At 43.4% G+C, this 16,952-nt stretch overlaps 1 protein-coding gene and 1 long non-coding RNA gene across 7 annotated transcripts; one reads left to right on the top strand and one right to left on the bottom strand.

Annotated features, from left to right (window-relative positions):
* Positions 1 to 324: 324 nt before the first annotated feature.
* Positions 325 to 7,169, bottom strand: PRR14 (proline rich 14). Of its 5 annotated transcripts, none has more exons than XM_074281329.1 (12): positions 6,600 to 7,169; positions 5,509 to 5,592; positions 5,018 to 5,210; positions 4,397 to 4,512; positions 4,082 to 4,295; positions 3,490 to 3,533; positions 2,889 to 2,995; positions 1,966 to 2,569; positions 1,717 to 1,786; positions 1,539 to 1,630; positions 967 to 1,038; positions 325 to 704 (listed from the first exon to the last, which is right to left on the bottom strand). In XM_074281329.1, exons 1-12 carry the CDS (start codon positions 6,779 to 6,781, stop codon positions 455 to 457), a joined length of 2,028 nt encoding a protein of 675 aa, XP_074137430.1. In that variant the 5' UTR covers positions 6,782 to 7,169; the 3' UTR covers positions 325 to 454. The 5 variants fall into 5 exon arrangements, with proteins under 5 accessions (XP_074137430.1, XP_074137431.1, XP_074137433.1 ...); XM_074281330.1 differs by having other exon boundaries at positions 2,889 to 2,950; XM_074281332.1 differs by lacking the exon at positions 6,600 to 7,169 and adding an exon at positions 6,466 to 6,588.
* A 359-nt stretch (positions 7,170 to 7,528) lies between these two features.
* On the top strand, positions 7,529 to 15,919 carry LOC141550550 (uncharacterized). Of its 2 annotated transcripts, none has more exons than XR_012484617.1 (3): positions 7,529 to 8,148; positions 9,488 to 9,589; positions 11,515 to 15,919. It is a non-coding gene; the product is annotated as an uncharacterized LOC141550550 (long non-coding RNA). The 2 variants fall into 2 exon arrangements; XR_012484618.1 differs by having other exon boundaries at positions 11,512 to 15,919.
* Positions 15,920 to 16,952: the final 1,033 nt, after the last annotated feature.

The raw sequence follows: 16,952 nt of genomic DNA, 5'->3' as shown, positions 1-16,952 counted from the left end.
CTCCCTAGGGTGAGTTTCCCAATAGAAGAAAGGTGATAACTTCCAGGAAACACCAATTTGCTGTGACATTTGGGCCCTGATATACTACTCCAAAGGACTTCCAGCATCTCACACTTTCCCAAATCCAAGTCTCTGATTACACCATACTCTTCACCAGACAATCCAACCCCTGAGTTCAAATCCCAGGCTTGGCCACAAAATACTTGTGACAGTAACTTAAGTCACTTAGCATCCCTTCATCCATAACATCCTTAACAATGACTCCTCCCAGATCTAAATAAGACACTAGGATCTGAGGAGTGTGGGAATCACAAAGGGACAAAATAACCATATGAAAAACTTTACTAACATTAGGGAGAAAAACAGTCTGAAGACTGAATACCCCTCCTCCCAAGAGCAGGGCTCACTTTCCAAGGCTGGACGGAAAAGCTGCTGGACATAAAACTTAAAGCTCCTAACCCTTGCCTGGCTCCTCTTCCTCTTGCAACAGCAGGGCATCTAATTCCTCCAGCCTCTGCTGCAGCAAAGGTCCCAGGTCAGGGGTAGGAGCTCTGCCTGGGGCAGGACGAACTGTCCTGGAAGGCCTTCGGTGACGAGGGAGGCTGCAGTCTCGGAATTCTACTGCTCTTCGAAGCTTCCGGGAACTTGTGAAGACCAGAGTTCCATTCCGCTCTCTTGGCTCTTCAAAGATAGTCTCAAAGGACCTAAAACAGGAAGGGGCTAAAAGTTAGCATCCTCTAGAATCACATCAACTGAAGGAAGGGGCCTTAGAGACCAAGAAGTAAGAAAACAGTGTTAGAAAAGCTAAATAATTTGCCTAAAACCATTCAGCTAATAAGTGGTAGAGATAGGACCTGAATCTACAACTTTATTTCCCATTTAACCTTTTTTATACTCACCAATGGCTAGTCCCATTTTCTATACCTTAAATGTTATGCTCTTTTTCCCAGTCTCTCTTCCACTTACCGTTTGGCTGTGGGGGAACGATAATTCTTGTTGGTGTAAATTTCCTCTAGGCTGAACTCCTTCTTATTCAACCTGTGGGTCAAAAAGGGCAGGAAGCAGAAAATTCATTCAGCCCAATTCTGGATAAAATCACTAAATCCCCTCAAGCTGGTTGAATGACATAATTGGTTAACTTAATTAACCAATTAATGGTTAATATTTACAAATGGTTTAAAAGCTGGAATTTTAAAGTCATGGATACATTAAAGTAACAAAAGGTTATCAGTGATGTTAAAACAGATTATTTCCCCCTTCTCATTTTAAAAATTCATTATTAAAATACTTCTTCAATTTTTGTTATTAGGGAGTTACTAAAAAAATTAAAATGGTAACTCTTTTAAGAGTGCAATGAAGAATCAAACTTAACTTCAGGGTCTCAAAAATAAAGAAAGCTAGTATGTCCTAGCAAAAAATGGAAAATTAGCCCAATGGCTCTTCCCATAGTGAGAACAGACCACACCCACAGAAGATAGTAAAATCATATAGTACTTCTATAGAAGGGCAACGGGTATGTTGTTAACAGAGCCTCTCACCTGATTGGTCGAGGCAGCCCCATTGGAGTGAGGTTGAGCTGAGTTCTGGATGGTGTCCTGCGAATCCGAAAGCAGGAGACTTTTCCCACAGCCTGTCAGCAGAAGTCAGAAGACAGGTCATGAGGTCCTCCCCTTAGTTGGGAAGCTCCCCCCCCCTTCCTCCCTCAAATGGTTCTACCTTGGTCTCAGAGTCGGACAGCACCATATCCTCAGGGCGTGGTTGCTCCTCCCTTTGGGAGGAGCAAACCCTAGAAAAAAAAAAAAGCATAGTTAGGCATATAAGCCCAACATTTCTCTTAGATTTTTTTTTTTTCATATCTAGACCAATGCCCTCCCTTTGAACCTGTCCCCAAGAAGGAGAAAGAGAGTAATCAAGAATCTAGAGAAGTGAGAACAGTCAGGATACTGCAGTTAGATGATGGGTTACCTGGATTCTGGCAGGTCGGAGAAAGATGAAGAAGTAGAAGCAGCAGGAGAGCAGGTGGTGACAATGTTTGGGGGTGCACCTGACCCTCCCAAGGGAAAAACCTCTTTTCGTAGGCAAGGACGAGAAGGCGGTGGGGCCCGAGCCAGCTCCCCACCCCCAACTGTGTGCCTTCTGGGACGAGGCCTATGTGGATGTGGAGGGAAGGCTGACCATGCACAGCCCCCTTCCCCAGGGGGCCCTAGGTCCGGGCAAGAGTGGCTTCGACCCAAAGTTGGCCTAGGGGCAGCAGGGAGGCCAGGGTCCTGGGCCCTCCACTGCCGGATTGGAGGACGAGGGCTTACAGGTCCTTCCCCCTCCCCTACCCGGACTCTCCCAGACTCAGGGGCTTCCGAGATGGCAATCTTCAGCTCTAGCTTCATGGGTGAGGCTGGAGAGGGAGGGTTTGTGGGTGGGGCTTGGGGGGTTTTGGCTGGGGTGAGGAAGATGTCAGCAAAGCTCTCCAGCTTAGAGCGGACAGAGCGGAAGAGTGGTGCCAGGCCCCAAGGACTCAGGCGTGGCCGCAAGAGGCTGGAGGGTGGGGGAGACGGGGTCTCTGGCTCTGAGCCTATAGGAGAGAGAGAAAAGAAAGTGAAGGGAGGGGAAAAAAAGACTCCAATATGGGTTCCTGACCAAGACCTATCCCACATACTAGATTTTCCATTAAGGAAAGAAGTTCCAACCTAGAAAGCTAAGCTCTACCTTTAAAGTGCCTATAGGCTACAGATCTTGACTTCACCGAACAGCTGTCTGGTATGTTTACAGAGCCTTTACTTTCTTCCTTGAAAAGCCAAGATGTACATGCTAGAAAATCTAGTGCCACCTCATTTCAACCCTTACCCCAGGCCTCCAGAAGAATAGACCAAGGAGTTCACTGCCCCACCTACCTGGCAAAACGCATTCAGAATGGTCCACAGGAGAGGTCTGCCGAAACACTGAATCCAAGTCCCTGGAGGAAGGCATTGATTGGTGAATAGCTGTCACATGATCAACTCTAGGGGAAAGAGAGAGGCAGACAGATTGGCTTGAGGTGGAGGGCAGGAATAAAAAAATGTTGAATGAAATCCCCAGTTCCACCAACTCATCCAATCAAAGCCTGTCTTTCTCCAGACATTCCATCTCTAACTACAGACCTGAAAGAGTCACCTTTAAAAGGGGGTAGGGATGGAAGTAGGAGAAAGAGAATCCCAGATGATGCTTTCACCTAATTCACCATATTAGGTTTCAAGGATATTAAGAAGCATGAAGGGAAAAGGGAATTCAAGAAGGGAACCCCCCCCTTTAGGCTATACCCACTCAGAAAGGAAATAGATGCTGAAAGCCAGTTCTGATCCCCCTGCCACACTAAAACCAAACCACTCCCCCTGCTTAAAGCCAAGTTTCCATGGCATTCTGCCACTGTGGTTGCCTCCCCAGAAAACATTGCAAATCAGTGGGAAAATGCCTGGCTGACTTCTGGGATAGTCCCAGCTGACCCAGGCCCCTCACCTGCATGCTGAGATCCCTGGGTCTTCAGTCTCATTGTTGAAGCCCTGGGGATAAGCGGAACAGAACTCACAGGGAGGGGAGCCACGCAGGGAGCCCCCTTTGGCTTCCATTAACACTTAATTAGTGCCTGATAACTTCCTAGAACTCAAAGTCATTGACACTGGTTCTCCCTTATTTCTAACCTCCCCTCTTAAAGAGACATCCATTTCTTCATTCAGGCTATTTCTCTTACCTGGAAAATCCTCCATTCTTCATCTTATTTAAACCTATTCATCTTTCAAGACCAAGCTCAAACCCCAACTCTTCCATGACTTACCCCCAATACTCTATTTCATATTAATCTTACCCTTTTTTGAGCTGCTCTGAATTCATAGACAGGAACACACAAGTTAGTTATTAAACTGTTCTACTGTATATTGTTAGTATTAAAGTATATCCAGCTGGAAGGAAGACCCATTTTGATGTTTCTTCCATATTCCCCAGAACACCTGTCATAGCGTTGACTACAAGGAAGAGCTCAAAACAGACGTGACTGATTTAATACTCTGATGTCCCTGTCTTCTGCTCTCCATTCCTTTCTTGGGATCCTCACCAGCAGCTCCTGGGCCTTCACTGGAGACTGAGGATTCTTGATATCCTCCAACATCACAAGCAGGGCTGGCTGGGAGGGCTTGTCTTGGTGTGAAGGGCTCTCCTCAGCCCCCCGAGTGGATGTTCCCATTTGTTGTGGCCTCCTCCTCTGGAATCCAATACGCTTTGGAGCTCGAGTCAGTGGCTCCCGACACAGGGTAGACCAGTCTGGCGGTCTAGAAGACAAGAAAAAGTGAGAAGAGTCAGGTAAGGTAAATGTAGACTGACTTTCCGACCACTTCAAATCTCTCCCCTCCCCCTTAATGGTACTACTCACCTTGACTGAGGGCTCCAAGACTGGCCAAGTGGGGAGATAGAAGGCTGGGAACGGTTGGATTCTAGTCTACTGCTCCGTCGAGGTGTAGTTGACATTTCAGGGAGCATCTCTTGAGACTAGAAGAAAATTATTAAGAAGGAAAGTGTCAAAATGTACCACCAGGTTGACATCAGGAGCACTGAAAGAAATCAGCTATCTAGATGCATCAACAAAGACTGGTTTTTAGTGGACATGAATTAACAAAGAATGATAATAACAATTTCAAAGAGGACATCATAAGATTAAATATATGTGGATAAAAAAGAGGAAAATGAAAGAAACTAAGGGGAAGCACACATTTAGAATGCTGTTTGATCAACTAACGCCTTGCATAGGTTGCAAAAGCTTCTGCATACCAAGCAAACATACTAAATATTTTTGGGGAAGGCAATTGGGATTAAGTGACTTGTCCAGGGTCACCCAACTACTAAATATCTGAGGCTGGATTTGAACTTAGGTCTTCCTGACTCCAGCTAGGGCAGGTGGTCTATCCACTATGACACCCAATTGTTCCTACACATGCTAAATATTGAAAGTTGAGGTAGGGCAGGATCTTGTCCCTTCCCTCTTAAGAGGACTCACCATTCTGGTGGCAATGACATCTTCCAGCACCACAGTGAGGACTCTCTGAGAAGCCTTCTCCAGGGGTGATGGAGTTCCTGCCACCCTCTGGCTCAGCTTGGGTTCTCCAAGCTGCTGCTGCAGTCTTGGCCGCTTCCGAGTTCTTGCTCCCCATGGTGCTCTAACCAATGGTTCCCGGTTGAGGGAAGGTTGACTGGGGTGAATTAAGAGGGGTGGGAGTAGAAAAAAGGAAGGGGTGTGTGTGTGTGTGTGTGTGTGTGTGTGTGTGTGTGTGTGTGTGTAGTGTGTGACCCCCAGGGCGGTGCTTGATTAGCTCCATTTATATACCCTTTGCCTGGTAAAAGTGATGATAGGTCAGGAAGGAAATATTCCCACAATGTCCCCCGTTCTACCACCCCCAGGCTCCCTCTACCCTACTGGGGGACTGATTCTCTTCCCTGAGGAAGAAGGATGAAGAAGATCTAGAGGGAGGCCAAGGGCCACGCTCTCACCTGGAATCTTGGGGCAAGTCCATAGGGATATCGATAGCTTCAGGGAGTCCCTGAAGGGTCCCAGGTTTAACCCCTGGCTGCAGCCTGGGGTAGGGGGAGGGGAGTAAGGGTCAGCCCGTTTTCTAGGGCTGTCCCCAACATGGCACCCTCTTTGCTAGGCATAAGAAAATACCTTGAATCTTTCCTGGAGAATCCCTTCACTCCCAGATTACTGTTAATACCTATCTCCTTGAAGGAGTCCATTACAAATTATATCCCACTAGCTAATTCCTGGGAAAATCCCCTAGAAGCTTTTCCTACCCGGGAACATTTAAAAAATTTACCTGTTTCCTCAAGGCCAATGAAGATTTATTCTTTCTCAACAGCTTGGACCCTTACATTTATCTTTTTCTAGAGACTCAAAGATTCTCCCACGAGTCATTCCTCTCTCCCATTGGATCCTTGGGAAGCCAACCCAACCATCTTAGAAAAAAATCTTTCTTTCCATCAAATCCTTTACAAATCTTTGTACCACAAATGTGTGCCTTTGATCCTGCACCTTCTCCTTAAAAGCCCTCAAAGCTTCCTCCACGGGGGTGAAAGGAGGATATTCTTCGAAATAGTTTTTCTCGGTGACTTTCCTCCTCTCCAGCGAAATGCAACTATTTTCCTCCCCTCAGTTCAAAGAGCTTTCAACCCCACAAGTTTTTCAAGTTCTTCCCATCAGGTCCCACTAGCGAACTTTCAGCCTTGCCACATCCCTGCACTGTCCTTCAGCCTCAATCTAACTCAGACGAAACCCAATTGCCCTCTCCTAGCACACAACTTGGAGATCTTCTTTCCACCAGATGTTGCCAGAGATCCTACCAAATCTCCTCAGAGATCTACCGCCGAAGATCCCTCGGGATCCACTGTCAAACCGATTCCCCGACCCACAAAGTCCCGGAACGTCCCGCCCATCCCAAATCAATAACCCACCGTACTCTCTTCCCCGCGGGGGAGAGCATGGGTCGGCTTCCCTCCCTTCATCCCTCCCCGCCGCTCGCTCTCTTTCTCTTTCTCTCCCCGCCCCGCTTCCCTCCCCTTCGCCCATCCCTCCGCCGGCCGCTCACCGCCGCCTCCCGCAGATCCCGGTTCTCGGACTGTTCCCACCTCCGGCTCCTTTAAAACCTGCCCTTCCTGACCCGGCCCAACCGCCGTACACCTTCTTCCCTGGGCCGACGGGCGCCGCCCAATCGCCGGGTACAGTCTTCCGGGGTGGTAAAAAAGGGCGTGAAGCCGCCGCTGCGGCCATCTTCCCTAAGGGCAAGAAGCCAAAACCTTCGCCATCGTGCTTGAGGGCAAAGAAGAAAGTGCTATGAGGGCCAGAGAGGCCGGAGTGGCGTCATCTTCAAAGAGAACAATAAAGAGAAGCTGTTAAAAAAGCTTCCTTAGGAGTGAGTATAATGGTGGCGAATCTAGAGCAGAGGCAAATAGTCTAAGGGAATCTTCCGGTTCGGTTGCCCCCACGTCCCAACAGCCATTGAGTTAGCACTACTGAGCAGCTTCAACTCCCTGAATCCTAGAAGAGCCCCACGAAGCTACTTCCGGTTTCCTCTACCCGTTGGAGAAGGCGGGGTTTCTCTCAGTCCTCCCTTCAGAGTCTGGGACTCTGAAAGTGCCCGAAGGCTAAGGTAGGCGATTCGGAGAGCGTAACTCTAAAAAATGGGCGGGCTCCTTAACGGGCGGGGCCTCAGATCTAGGAGTGGAAGGTGTTCCAAGAAAGGTCGCGCATGCGTCAGCTCGGGTTACTGGGCGTGAACGCTGACCGTGTTTCCCGGGAGAGCGCGGGACTGCTGTGGTGGAAGACTCTCATCCTCTCCACGCACGAGGCCGAACCTAGACCGGAATCACGGGGCCTCGAGAGCTTCGCTGATGTGGCCGCGGCCGTGTCCTTGGATGAGTGGGGACGGCTGCGCCCCATACAGAAGGCCCTCCACCGGAACGTCATGCAGAAGAGCCACCTGAGAGTGTTGGGTGAGGGGCGCGGACACGCGTGCGCCGGGGCCGGGAACTAGAGGAGGGATGAGGTGCAGTACTGGGCTTTCTGAGGCTCAGCTGAATGTGGGGGCAGAGATTCAGGAGCGCTTCCCCTTTTTTGTGTCATTGGACCCCGGGGACCGTCTCATCAAGCCTGTTTCCCCTTTCTCAGAAGAATTTTTTAAACGCGTAAGACAAAAACAAAGAATTACAAAGGAAACTAATTATATTTACCAAACCAAAGTTGTCGGAAATGTTTTTAAATTGGCGAATCCCAAGTTTAGACCCTGTGATCTAAAAGGAAGAAAGAAAGCAAGGTGATGGGTCTCTTGTTGACCTTGGGAATGGAGGAATATGCCGGCGTGAGTTTAACCAGAGGACTGGGAGGCTAAAAGTACCCAAGGTACGTCATTGTCTCCCCGGGGTTCCAGTCAGCCCTCTCCTGGCTGGGACTAAAGGGACCTAGTTCTGCTGGAGCAAGACGTGCAAGAATGGCCACAAGAGGCGAAGGATGAAGGAATGGCACAGGCCTCCAGGCTGCCACCCAGAAATGCTCCCCGGATCGACTATCTTGGAAGTCCCTCCGCAGCAGCCCATTCCTTCACTTTTCTCCTTTATGGGCACACTGCAACGTCTCTCCTGGTAGGTTTCTCTCCGCCACACTTCTTACACACTTAATGACGGGTTACAGCCCACCATATTATACATTTCCAGCTTACAGGCCTTTTAGGTATTTTTTAAACAGGACCCTAATGAGTTGAGTTAGTATACCTACCAGTACCAGCACCTCCTAGAATTGAACAACTTTATAGTCACATATCTCCTCAAAATGTTCATGTTAACATTGAATGCTCTAACCTGGAATTGGTGACTTTTCTGAAAGTATCAGTACAATTCAAATTTACCTTATTAGGAAAGAAATAGACTATCAGTTTGCATAGATGTTAAGGTTGTGATCATTGCTGACATTTATATAAATGCCTTAATGCTTTCAATGTATAGACAGTATTGTTTGATTCTCATAACAAACTTGTAAGATTGATAGTGCAAATTTGGGTACTTTACAGATGAGGAAATGTGTGCCCACCACTCCTAACTCTTCGCCCAGCTCTCTCTCTCTCCTATGCTATAATTGTATCTTTACTCCTTAGGATTCTATTTCAATACACCTTACCCAGAGACCCACTCCTAAGAATTTTCAGGTCATTTGGGCCATGTTTCAGTAAATGTATTCCTCTTGTACCTTCACATGTTGCTGTGCTTTGAGTTATTCCATATGCTATGCCTGAAACTTTTTGCTAGATTAATTTTTACAATTTCTAGCTGACAGTTTCCACAAAATCACTTTAAAATCTTCAAATCTGGGGCAGCTAATTGGTGCAGTGGACAGAGCACCAGCCATGATATCAGGAGAACCTGAGTTAAAATCTGGCCTCAGACACTTAACATTTCCTGGCTATGTTACCCTGGGCAAGTCACTTAACCCCAGTTGCTCAGGAAAAAAAAATTTCCTTTAAATCCCCTTACTCCAAAATAGTGGAAAAATATTAAAAGAGCCTGAGATAATTTTCACTCCATGTGTTAAACTGTTTCCTTTAGATTTTCTAGGTAACTGGCCTGAAGTTCAATTTACCTAGAGCCTGGGTTCAGAAACTTGATTTATATTTTTTGTGAAAAAGGTAGCAGTCAGATGCATATTGTATTCTCTGACCATCTCCAAAGTTCCAACAAGTCCCTAAAATCTTTGTACACAGAGATCTTGCAGGTTAAAGGTTTTAAAATAAGACTGAAAGGCACTAGACTTCTGTTCCCACCTCCCCCCCCCCTTTTTTTTTTTTTTGCTGAGACAGTTGGGGTTAAGTGACTTGCCCATGGTCACACAGCTATGAAGTGTTAAGTGTCTGAAGCCAGATTTGAACTCTGGTGCTCCTGGCTATCCACTGTGTCACCTAGGTGTGCCACTTCTATTTTCTTTCAACAGAACTTTTAATGGCATTCTATCACCTGAAGACTCAGTGCCAGTGAGGAAGAAAGCATTCTCCCTACTCTTTCAAAGTCAAATTCCACTTCCCCTTTCTTTGAGGTGAGCATTAAACTACATAGTGAATAATCATGTTCTTTGGAGTCCCTAGAAACAGAACCCCATTCCAGTAGGGATCAGGGGAAAGAAAAGGGAAGGAGGAAGCTTAGGGCCTCACTTATAATCATTATAGTATAAATAAAGGAGCCCTTACTTAGTTCCCAAGAGACTGAGTTTTCAGAGGCCATTTCCATTGCATCCAAGGGTGAGGGGCATTCCTTAGCTAGAACAGAATAGGCCATTTCAGAGACAAAAGAGGTCAAGAGGAGCTGTTCTTGAGCATCCTAAGAAGATACCTTTGAGGAAAATGGTCATGGAATCCTGCCAAGGCTCTAAAGCTATAATATTTCATCTAGCACTTCTCACTAAGACTGCCATCTGCCCTGATTGTAGCAAATCTTTACCTAAACCTTCAGTTTTGGCCAAGCATCTTCAAATTCACACATGTGAATAACTCTCAACTTGCCATGGCCATGGTCTCTGCTTCACCATTTCTTCTGGTCTAATTCACCACCAGCCTGTGCCCAAAATGTGTTTTCATTCCACCAGCAACCAACATATTGCCCATCACCTATGTATCTATCATAATATCAGCCCTGATTCCCCTTCCTAAGCTCTATTCTCTTAATTTCAAAGCTTCTGCTATACTAATCTCTTTTTATTTTTGTATTATTTTATATATATTATTTTGTTATTTTTCCTTTTTAAAGGAAATTTTAAATTTTCAGACTTGGAGTCTCTCAGCCCTCTCTGAAATTTAACCATTCACCTAATCACAACATACAGGGTCCTGACTGCCTCGAGTCTCCATAGCTGTGCTACATGTGGGAAGTGATTTTCCCAGTGTTCCATAATGGTGAAACACAGTCATACCTAGGGAAGAAAGCCATTCTTTTGCTGTCTGCAGCAAAAGCTTTAGCAAGCCTTGTTAACTAAGTATTAGAGTACCTACTGAGGTAAGCAGCCTTACTGTCCCCCTGTACCTGGTCTTAAATTCATATATTTGGTCCTTACTACCCATCACACAGAGTAAGGGAGTAGGAGTTGGGGAGGGAGTAACGATGTCTGATGCAGAGGGCCCTCTATAAAGATATCAAGTGGGAGATCCTGGGTATGCTAGTTAATGGCTGTTTGTACTCATTTCCTCTTCTGAACTTTTGGGATCTTTGAGGAAAGAAGTACATAAAAGGAAAGAATCTTATGGGTCAGAAGTTATATTTAAAATATTTGTCAAGGGAGATTATTTATCAGTATGGGAAAGGATTCAAGCTACCTTTAGGCTTATGGCCACATGAGAGTTCTCCTACAGCATTGTCAGGCCCCTAGCCATTAGGTTAGAACAAGAAACTAGGGCTGAAGCCTAGGTGAAGGAATTTGAGAGGAAAGGAATAGTTTTAAGTAGAGCATGGAGAGCCAAAAAGTGAGTTGTCTGAGAAGAATGAGATGGGTAAAGAAGAATTTTATCAGTCTGTAAAGAGTGCAAGATTGCCCAAACTACAAGAGTAAAAATGTTGATGAATCCTGGAGGTACTTTGCAAATTAGGCTATATAAGAGAATCATCAGCTTCTCTTACAGGTTACCTAGGACACTCTTCTCCTTGGTCTGGGTTCTACAGGATATTCTGCAAGATCCCTTGGATTCTGTAAGGAGAGGCAAGATCTTCCCTTGTAGGTGGGAATCAGGTCTCCTAGGGTGAAGGAGTTTGAATCTGATTGATGTTGTTCTTTATGAGAACAGATTCTTGACTCCATACCATTTGTAAAGGATTTGAGATATTGATCAGCCACTGGATCTTATGTCAGAAATCCCTAGTTTGTTTCTTTGTATTTTGGAGGTGTAAAAAGCATTTCATCCCCATTCTTTCCACAGAAGAAATGATTATTGTAGAATAGAATGTTTGAGTTCTGAATTCCTTGTTTCTCAGCAGAAGCCAGAAGCAAAAATGAGAAGCATAAACAGATGGAATCTGAGGGAATCTCTTTTGAGAATTCAGCTACTACATTGAGGACACTGATACAATATCTAGTGGGGTCCTGCATTTGCTGAAGCCAGCTATGTCAAGACTAAGCACCAGCAGGTTTCCAAAAGCAAAAACAACTTCCCTGATATCATCAGCCAATGTTTTAGCACTTTTTAAATTGCTCCATCATCACATTCTGGAAAATACCTATTACCAGCATATTATTTGGATGACATTTTTATTACAATCAGCACTGTTGCTTGCCAACTCTTTAGCCACAACAGTGTGTAGCCCCCACTTCATTGAGAGAAGTTCACCCAGAAGTGAGCTGTGGAAGGAAACCTATAGACCCATTGTCCTGATGTTGGGAGGCAGAAGAACTGGTCACCTAGGCAAGACTGTGCAATCCGCTTCTGTCCAAAGTGATTTAGATTTCTTCCTTGGTTTCCACCATTAGTAGAAAGAGAGGTGACCTCAGTCCTGAGCACTGAGGAGGAACTGAAGAGGCCCATAGCCAGGCAGACCCTCAAGAAGATATGAAGACAGAAAATCCTTGCCTTTTGGGATCCTAAGAAAGAGACTGAGAGGGAGCTAAACTATCAATGAGTTTGTGTGCCAACAACTCTAAACGTCTAGGTGGGTAAGAACAACTTTATTCCTACCCTTCCTCCTCTTTTGGCTCTCTATTGAACTCAGTTCTATATCTATTGCCTTTCTCTATCTGTCCTTAACTTTCCTTCTTCCCCATACTTTCTTTCTTCTCTCCTCTCCCCTAAAGAACAGCCACCAGGTTTTCATTGTTAAGCTACAAGATCATAAATTCATGTCTACAGACTACAAAAATTAAGTTCATCACCACTTATAATTCATTAGTCAAAGCCTGTTAACTGATCACTTCATGGCTAACCTCAAGAGTATTAGTAAAAACTGTGGGAGAGTCAAGAGAAATTCTTTTGAAGCTTCATCTTGAAGAGATCTAGAAGTTCCAAAAAGACATAGATGAGAAGGGATAGCATTCTGTGCATCATGTGTGCTATCTAGTCATAATATTTTTATTTGTTAAAAACTTAAGACAGACACACACACATACATATATACATACATATACATTCTAAGGATGGGTCTTAGAGATACCTAGTTAAAAGTATGAGGGATGGCTCCTGCTGGGTGCAAGATTAGATCAAACTAAGGATAGAATTAAAGTTTTTCATAATATATTCACTGAATAATGAGGATTCGGAAGGAGGTCCTTTCTTAGTCCTAAGTTTCTTCATACATTCGTTTGTGTTCCCCCTCTTGCCCTCTCTCCTTTCACTGTCTGAGAAGACAACCTCATTTGATCAGGAGGGAAGGGATAAAAGGGTAGGAAATGATGCTGCTGGAAGAAAGTGAAAGGGAGGGAGTTGGTAAGTTGATGATGTCTGAGGAGGAGCCCAGATGATACCCAAGTCACCTGAAAGGCAAAGGGGGAAAATCTATTCAAGACAGGGTGTCCTAGCTTGTCTGTGTTTCCATGGAAGTGAAGTCAGCACCTCTCTATATCAGAGAGCACTCTTCTGTATCATGGCCAGCCCATCAGCAGGGAACATCCCGGCTGTCCCTGATCTGCCATTGTCCCAGGAATAGCTGGATCTTCAGCACTTTTTGCCCTCCTCTCCCCTGGAAAGGACATTGTCCTGGCCCAGCTGAGGGAGAGTAAAGCTAAACTGAGAACAGTGGGCTTGAGCTTCACTTATATGGCCATGTCTTCCCCAGAGAGTGGGAATGGCTGAGTCTTCTTTAAGAATGTCATGTGGGAGGTTTATCAGCATCTGAGCACCCTGGGTGAGTAAGGCCTTTGGGCCAGGTTAGCTGGTGCCTTAGATAGAGAAAAGGTCTTTGCTGCCCTGGGCCAGATTTACAGATTATTATCCCCCCCCCCCACTTTACAGATGAGGAAATTAAAGTTCAGGCAATCCATACCTAACTCTGCTTCTCAGCATTATTCAGATTAAAACTTTTTCTTAAAGCCACCTTAAACCCAACTTGCATATCTCTTAGATTCTGCTCAAAGAAATCCCCTGATGTTTCTTCATACTGGATATGTTCTGCCTTTTTAAATTTCTCTTGGTTGAATTTTCTTTTAGACTTCTCTTTAGCTAGTTCTATTCTAATCTTTCCTGCCAAGTTGAATCACCCTTTCTTAATTCAGTGCTGGACAGCTCCTCAGTTTTCCTCAAAGCTTATGTTCAATAAATTTATCCAGTCTATCTACATAACTATACATTTCTGTGCTATCACTCTCTCCATTTTCTTTTTCTTGTGTTCCTGATGCTGAGTGAAGTGAGCAGAACCAAGAGAACAACATTATGTGATGATCAACTGGGATGGACTTAATTCTTTTAAACATTGAGGTGATTTAAGGCAATTCCAATAGACTTGGGATGGAAAGAGCCGTTCATATCCAAAGAGAGAACTATGGAAACTGAATTAAGATGAAAGTATACTATTTTTACTTTTTTGTTCTTTCTCATGGTTTTTCTCTTTTGTTCTGATTTTTCTTTCACAACTTGATTAATATAGAAATATGGTTTACATAATTGCAGATGTATAAATAGCTGTCTTGGGGGGAGGGAAGGAGAAAACATTTGGAACTCATTCTTACAAAAAGAATGTTGAAAACTAACTTTATGTGTGATTGGAAAAAATGCTATTAAAGTGGGGAGGAATATAATGATAACTAGCTGTTTGATTTGTTGTTGTTCCATTGTGTTCAACTTTTCAAGACCCAATTGGGGATTTTCTTGACAAATATCCTGGAGTTTTCCATTCCTTCTGCAGTTCATTTTATAGATGAGGAAATTGAGGTCAACAGGGTTATATGATTTTCCCCAGGGTGACAAAGCTAATAAGTTTCTATGGCCATATTTGAATTCAGGTCTTCCTGACTTCAGGCTAGGTACTCTGTCCACTGTTCCATCAATGTGCCTATTTATTTCCTCACAGCTATCCTATGAGATAGATGCTAATATTTTCTTTATTTTACAGATAGGAAAACTGAGACCAAAAGGTTAAATAAGTTACCCAGAGCTACATAGCTAATAAATGTCTAAAGCAAAATTTGAACTCAGATCTTCTTGATTTCAAGTCCAGCATTCTTTCCCCTGTGCCACTTAGTTTCTCCCCCATAAGTTTATTGTGAGGTTCAACATGCATGTGAGCTGCTTTATAAACCTTAAAACACTATATAATTGACAATTACTATTACCAGCGATAGTTTTTTCCCCTATCTGGTTATTAGTTTAATATTCTAAAATATCTAAAATATTCCTTCTAACTTTACTACTTTATAAATGAATGACTTCCTCCATGCTTCTGACTCAAGGCTAAAGAAGAGAGGAATTCTAGTCTGTGTGGGAGGGAAGAAGCAGAGGACTCTGGGAAAGAAATGTGAGGGTACTACCACATGCCAATATCAGGATTTAAGCTTCCATCAAGTTCTGATCTTAGAACTTGAAGATGACTACGTTTTCTGTTCCCCCAAAATTTCAAGCCTCTAAGCCTGTCGTCATCTCTTGGAACAAGAAACAGAGGTATGGGACCTAGAAGCCCAGAATACTGAAGAGAAAAGGAATTGTCCAAGAACTTGCAAAGGTAAGTAAGGAAAGAATATTACTATTGAACTCTTAGATTTAGTTCTTTGGGATTTTAAAGAAGGGAAAGGGACCTATATGTGCAAGAATGTTTGTGGCAACCCTCTTTGTAGTGTTCAGGAACTGGAAACTGAGTGGATGCCCTTCAATTGGAGAATGGCTGAATAAATTGTGGTATATGAATATTATGGAATATTATTGTTCTGTAAGAAATGACCAGCAGGATGATTTCAGAAAAGTCTGGAGAGACTTACATGAACTGATGCTGAGTGAAATGAGCAGGACCAGGAGATCGTTGTATACTTCAACAACAATACTATATGATGATCAATTCTGATGGACGTGGCCCTCTTCAACAATGAGATGAACCAAATCAACTCCAATAGAGTAGTAATGAACTGAACCAGCTACACCCAGCGAAAGAACTCTGGGAGATGACTATGAACCACTACATAGAATTCCCAATCCCTCTATTTTTGTCCGCCTACATTTTTTATTTTCTTCATGGGCTAATTGTACACTACTTCAAAGACCTGTTCAAAGCAAAATAACTGTATGGACATGTATACATATATTGTATTTAACTTATACTTTACCATATTTAACATGTATTGGTCAACCTAACATCTTGGGGAAGGAGTGAGGGAAGGAGGGGGAAAGTTGGAACAAAAGATTTTGAAATTGTCAATGCTGAAAAATTACCCATGCATATATATCTGGTAAATAAAAAACTATAATAATATATATATATATATATATATATATATATATATATATATATATATATATATATATATATATATATATATATTTTTTTTTTTTTTTTTTTAAAGAAAGGGGGGAAAAAAAGATTTAGTTCCTTGGAAAGATCTCCTGAGCCAGATCTCATTAGAAGATTTTGGTTTTTTGCCCCTTTGCTGTTTAAGGACGTGATCTTTTAAGCCTTCGATCTTTTAAGCCTTCCTTGGATCATCTCCCACATAAAGTTCTCTCCCCAAGACTACAGGTCTCCTCTTTGACCTCTATTAAAGCCACCTCCCTACAGATGTGGTATGATGCAGTGCTTAACTGCCTCTCCTACTTCCTTGATATTTACATAAGTTGCCTTGCTTCATGTGAATCTCACTGCATTTTATCATAACCAAGATGTGAGGATAGTAGGCAGCTGTCTAAATTGATATGAGCAGGAATGAGGGAAAAGGTACAAAAGATGCTTTAAAATATTTTTACAATTTTACTGTCTAATAAAACCAGATAATATTTTTTAAATCCCTCTATGGCTTATGGGGACTTCAGATAATTCACACAACATATGTGACAATAAAAGCTCAAACAAAAAAAAATTATTTTAATTTAAATTTTATTTTCAAATGAAGATCAATTTTCTGCTCTTCCACTTTCCTTCCCTTCTCCCCACTGAGAAAGCAAAAAGCAAAAAAAAAAAAAACAACACACACACATACAAAATTGCTCTGCCAAACTTATATAGTTAAGCAAAACAAAATTTCTAATTGGCCCTACCTAAAAAAGTATGTCTCAATCTGTGCTCTGAGTTCATCACCTCTCAGGAAGCAGAAAGCACATTTCTTCAAGAATGTTCAAGAATTGTGATTGGTCATTGTCTTGGTCAGAGTTTTTAAGTTTGGATGAATTTGTGGAGTAGAGGCTTCCCGTGACTGCCATGTTGGCTCTACCATTCTCAAATCACTCTCAAATTCTCCCTCCCCCCCCATATTTCTTAAACCTTGCTCCAAAAACACAAATACCTTGTCA

The sequence above is a fragment of the Sminthopsis crassicaudata genome, chromosome 1, assembly GCF_048593235.1.
Source record: "Sminthopsis crassicaudata isolate SCR6 chromosome 1, ASM4859323v1, whole genome shotgun sequence".
In the NCBI taxonomy this organism is placed as follows: domain Eukaryota; kingdom Metazoa; phylum Chordata; class Mammalia; order Dasyuromorphia; family Dasyuridae; genus Sminthopsis; species Sminthopsis crassicaudata.
The sequence above is the reverse complement of the archived record's forward strand: the minus strand, read 5'-3'. Positions and strand labels throughout refer to the sequence as shown.

Coding starts and splice junctions, on each gene's coding strand:
- PRR14 (XM_074281329.1), bottom strand. CDS start 6,781: ATGGCCGCAGCGGCGGCTTCACGCCCTTTTTTACCACCCCGGAAGACT. Junction 2,570..2,888: donor TTCTGAATGCGTTTTGCCAG/GTAGGTGGGGCA, acceptor TCTCTCCTATAG/GCTCAGAGCCAGAGACCCCG. Junction 1,039..1,538: donor GGGCTGCCTCGACCAATCAG/GTGAGAGGCTCT, acceptor TTTGACCCACAG/GTTGAATAAGAAGGAGTTCA.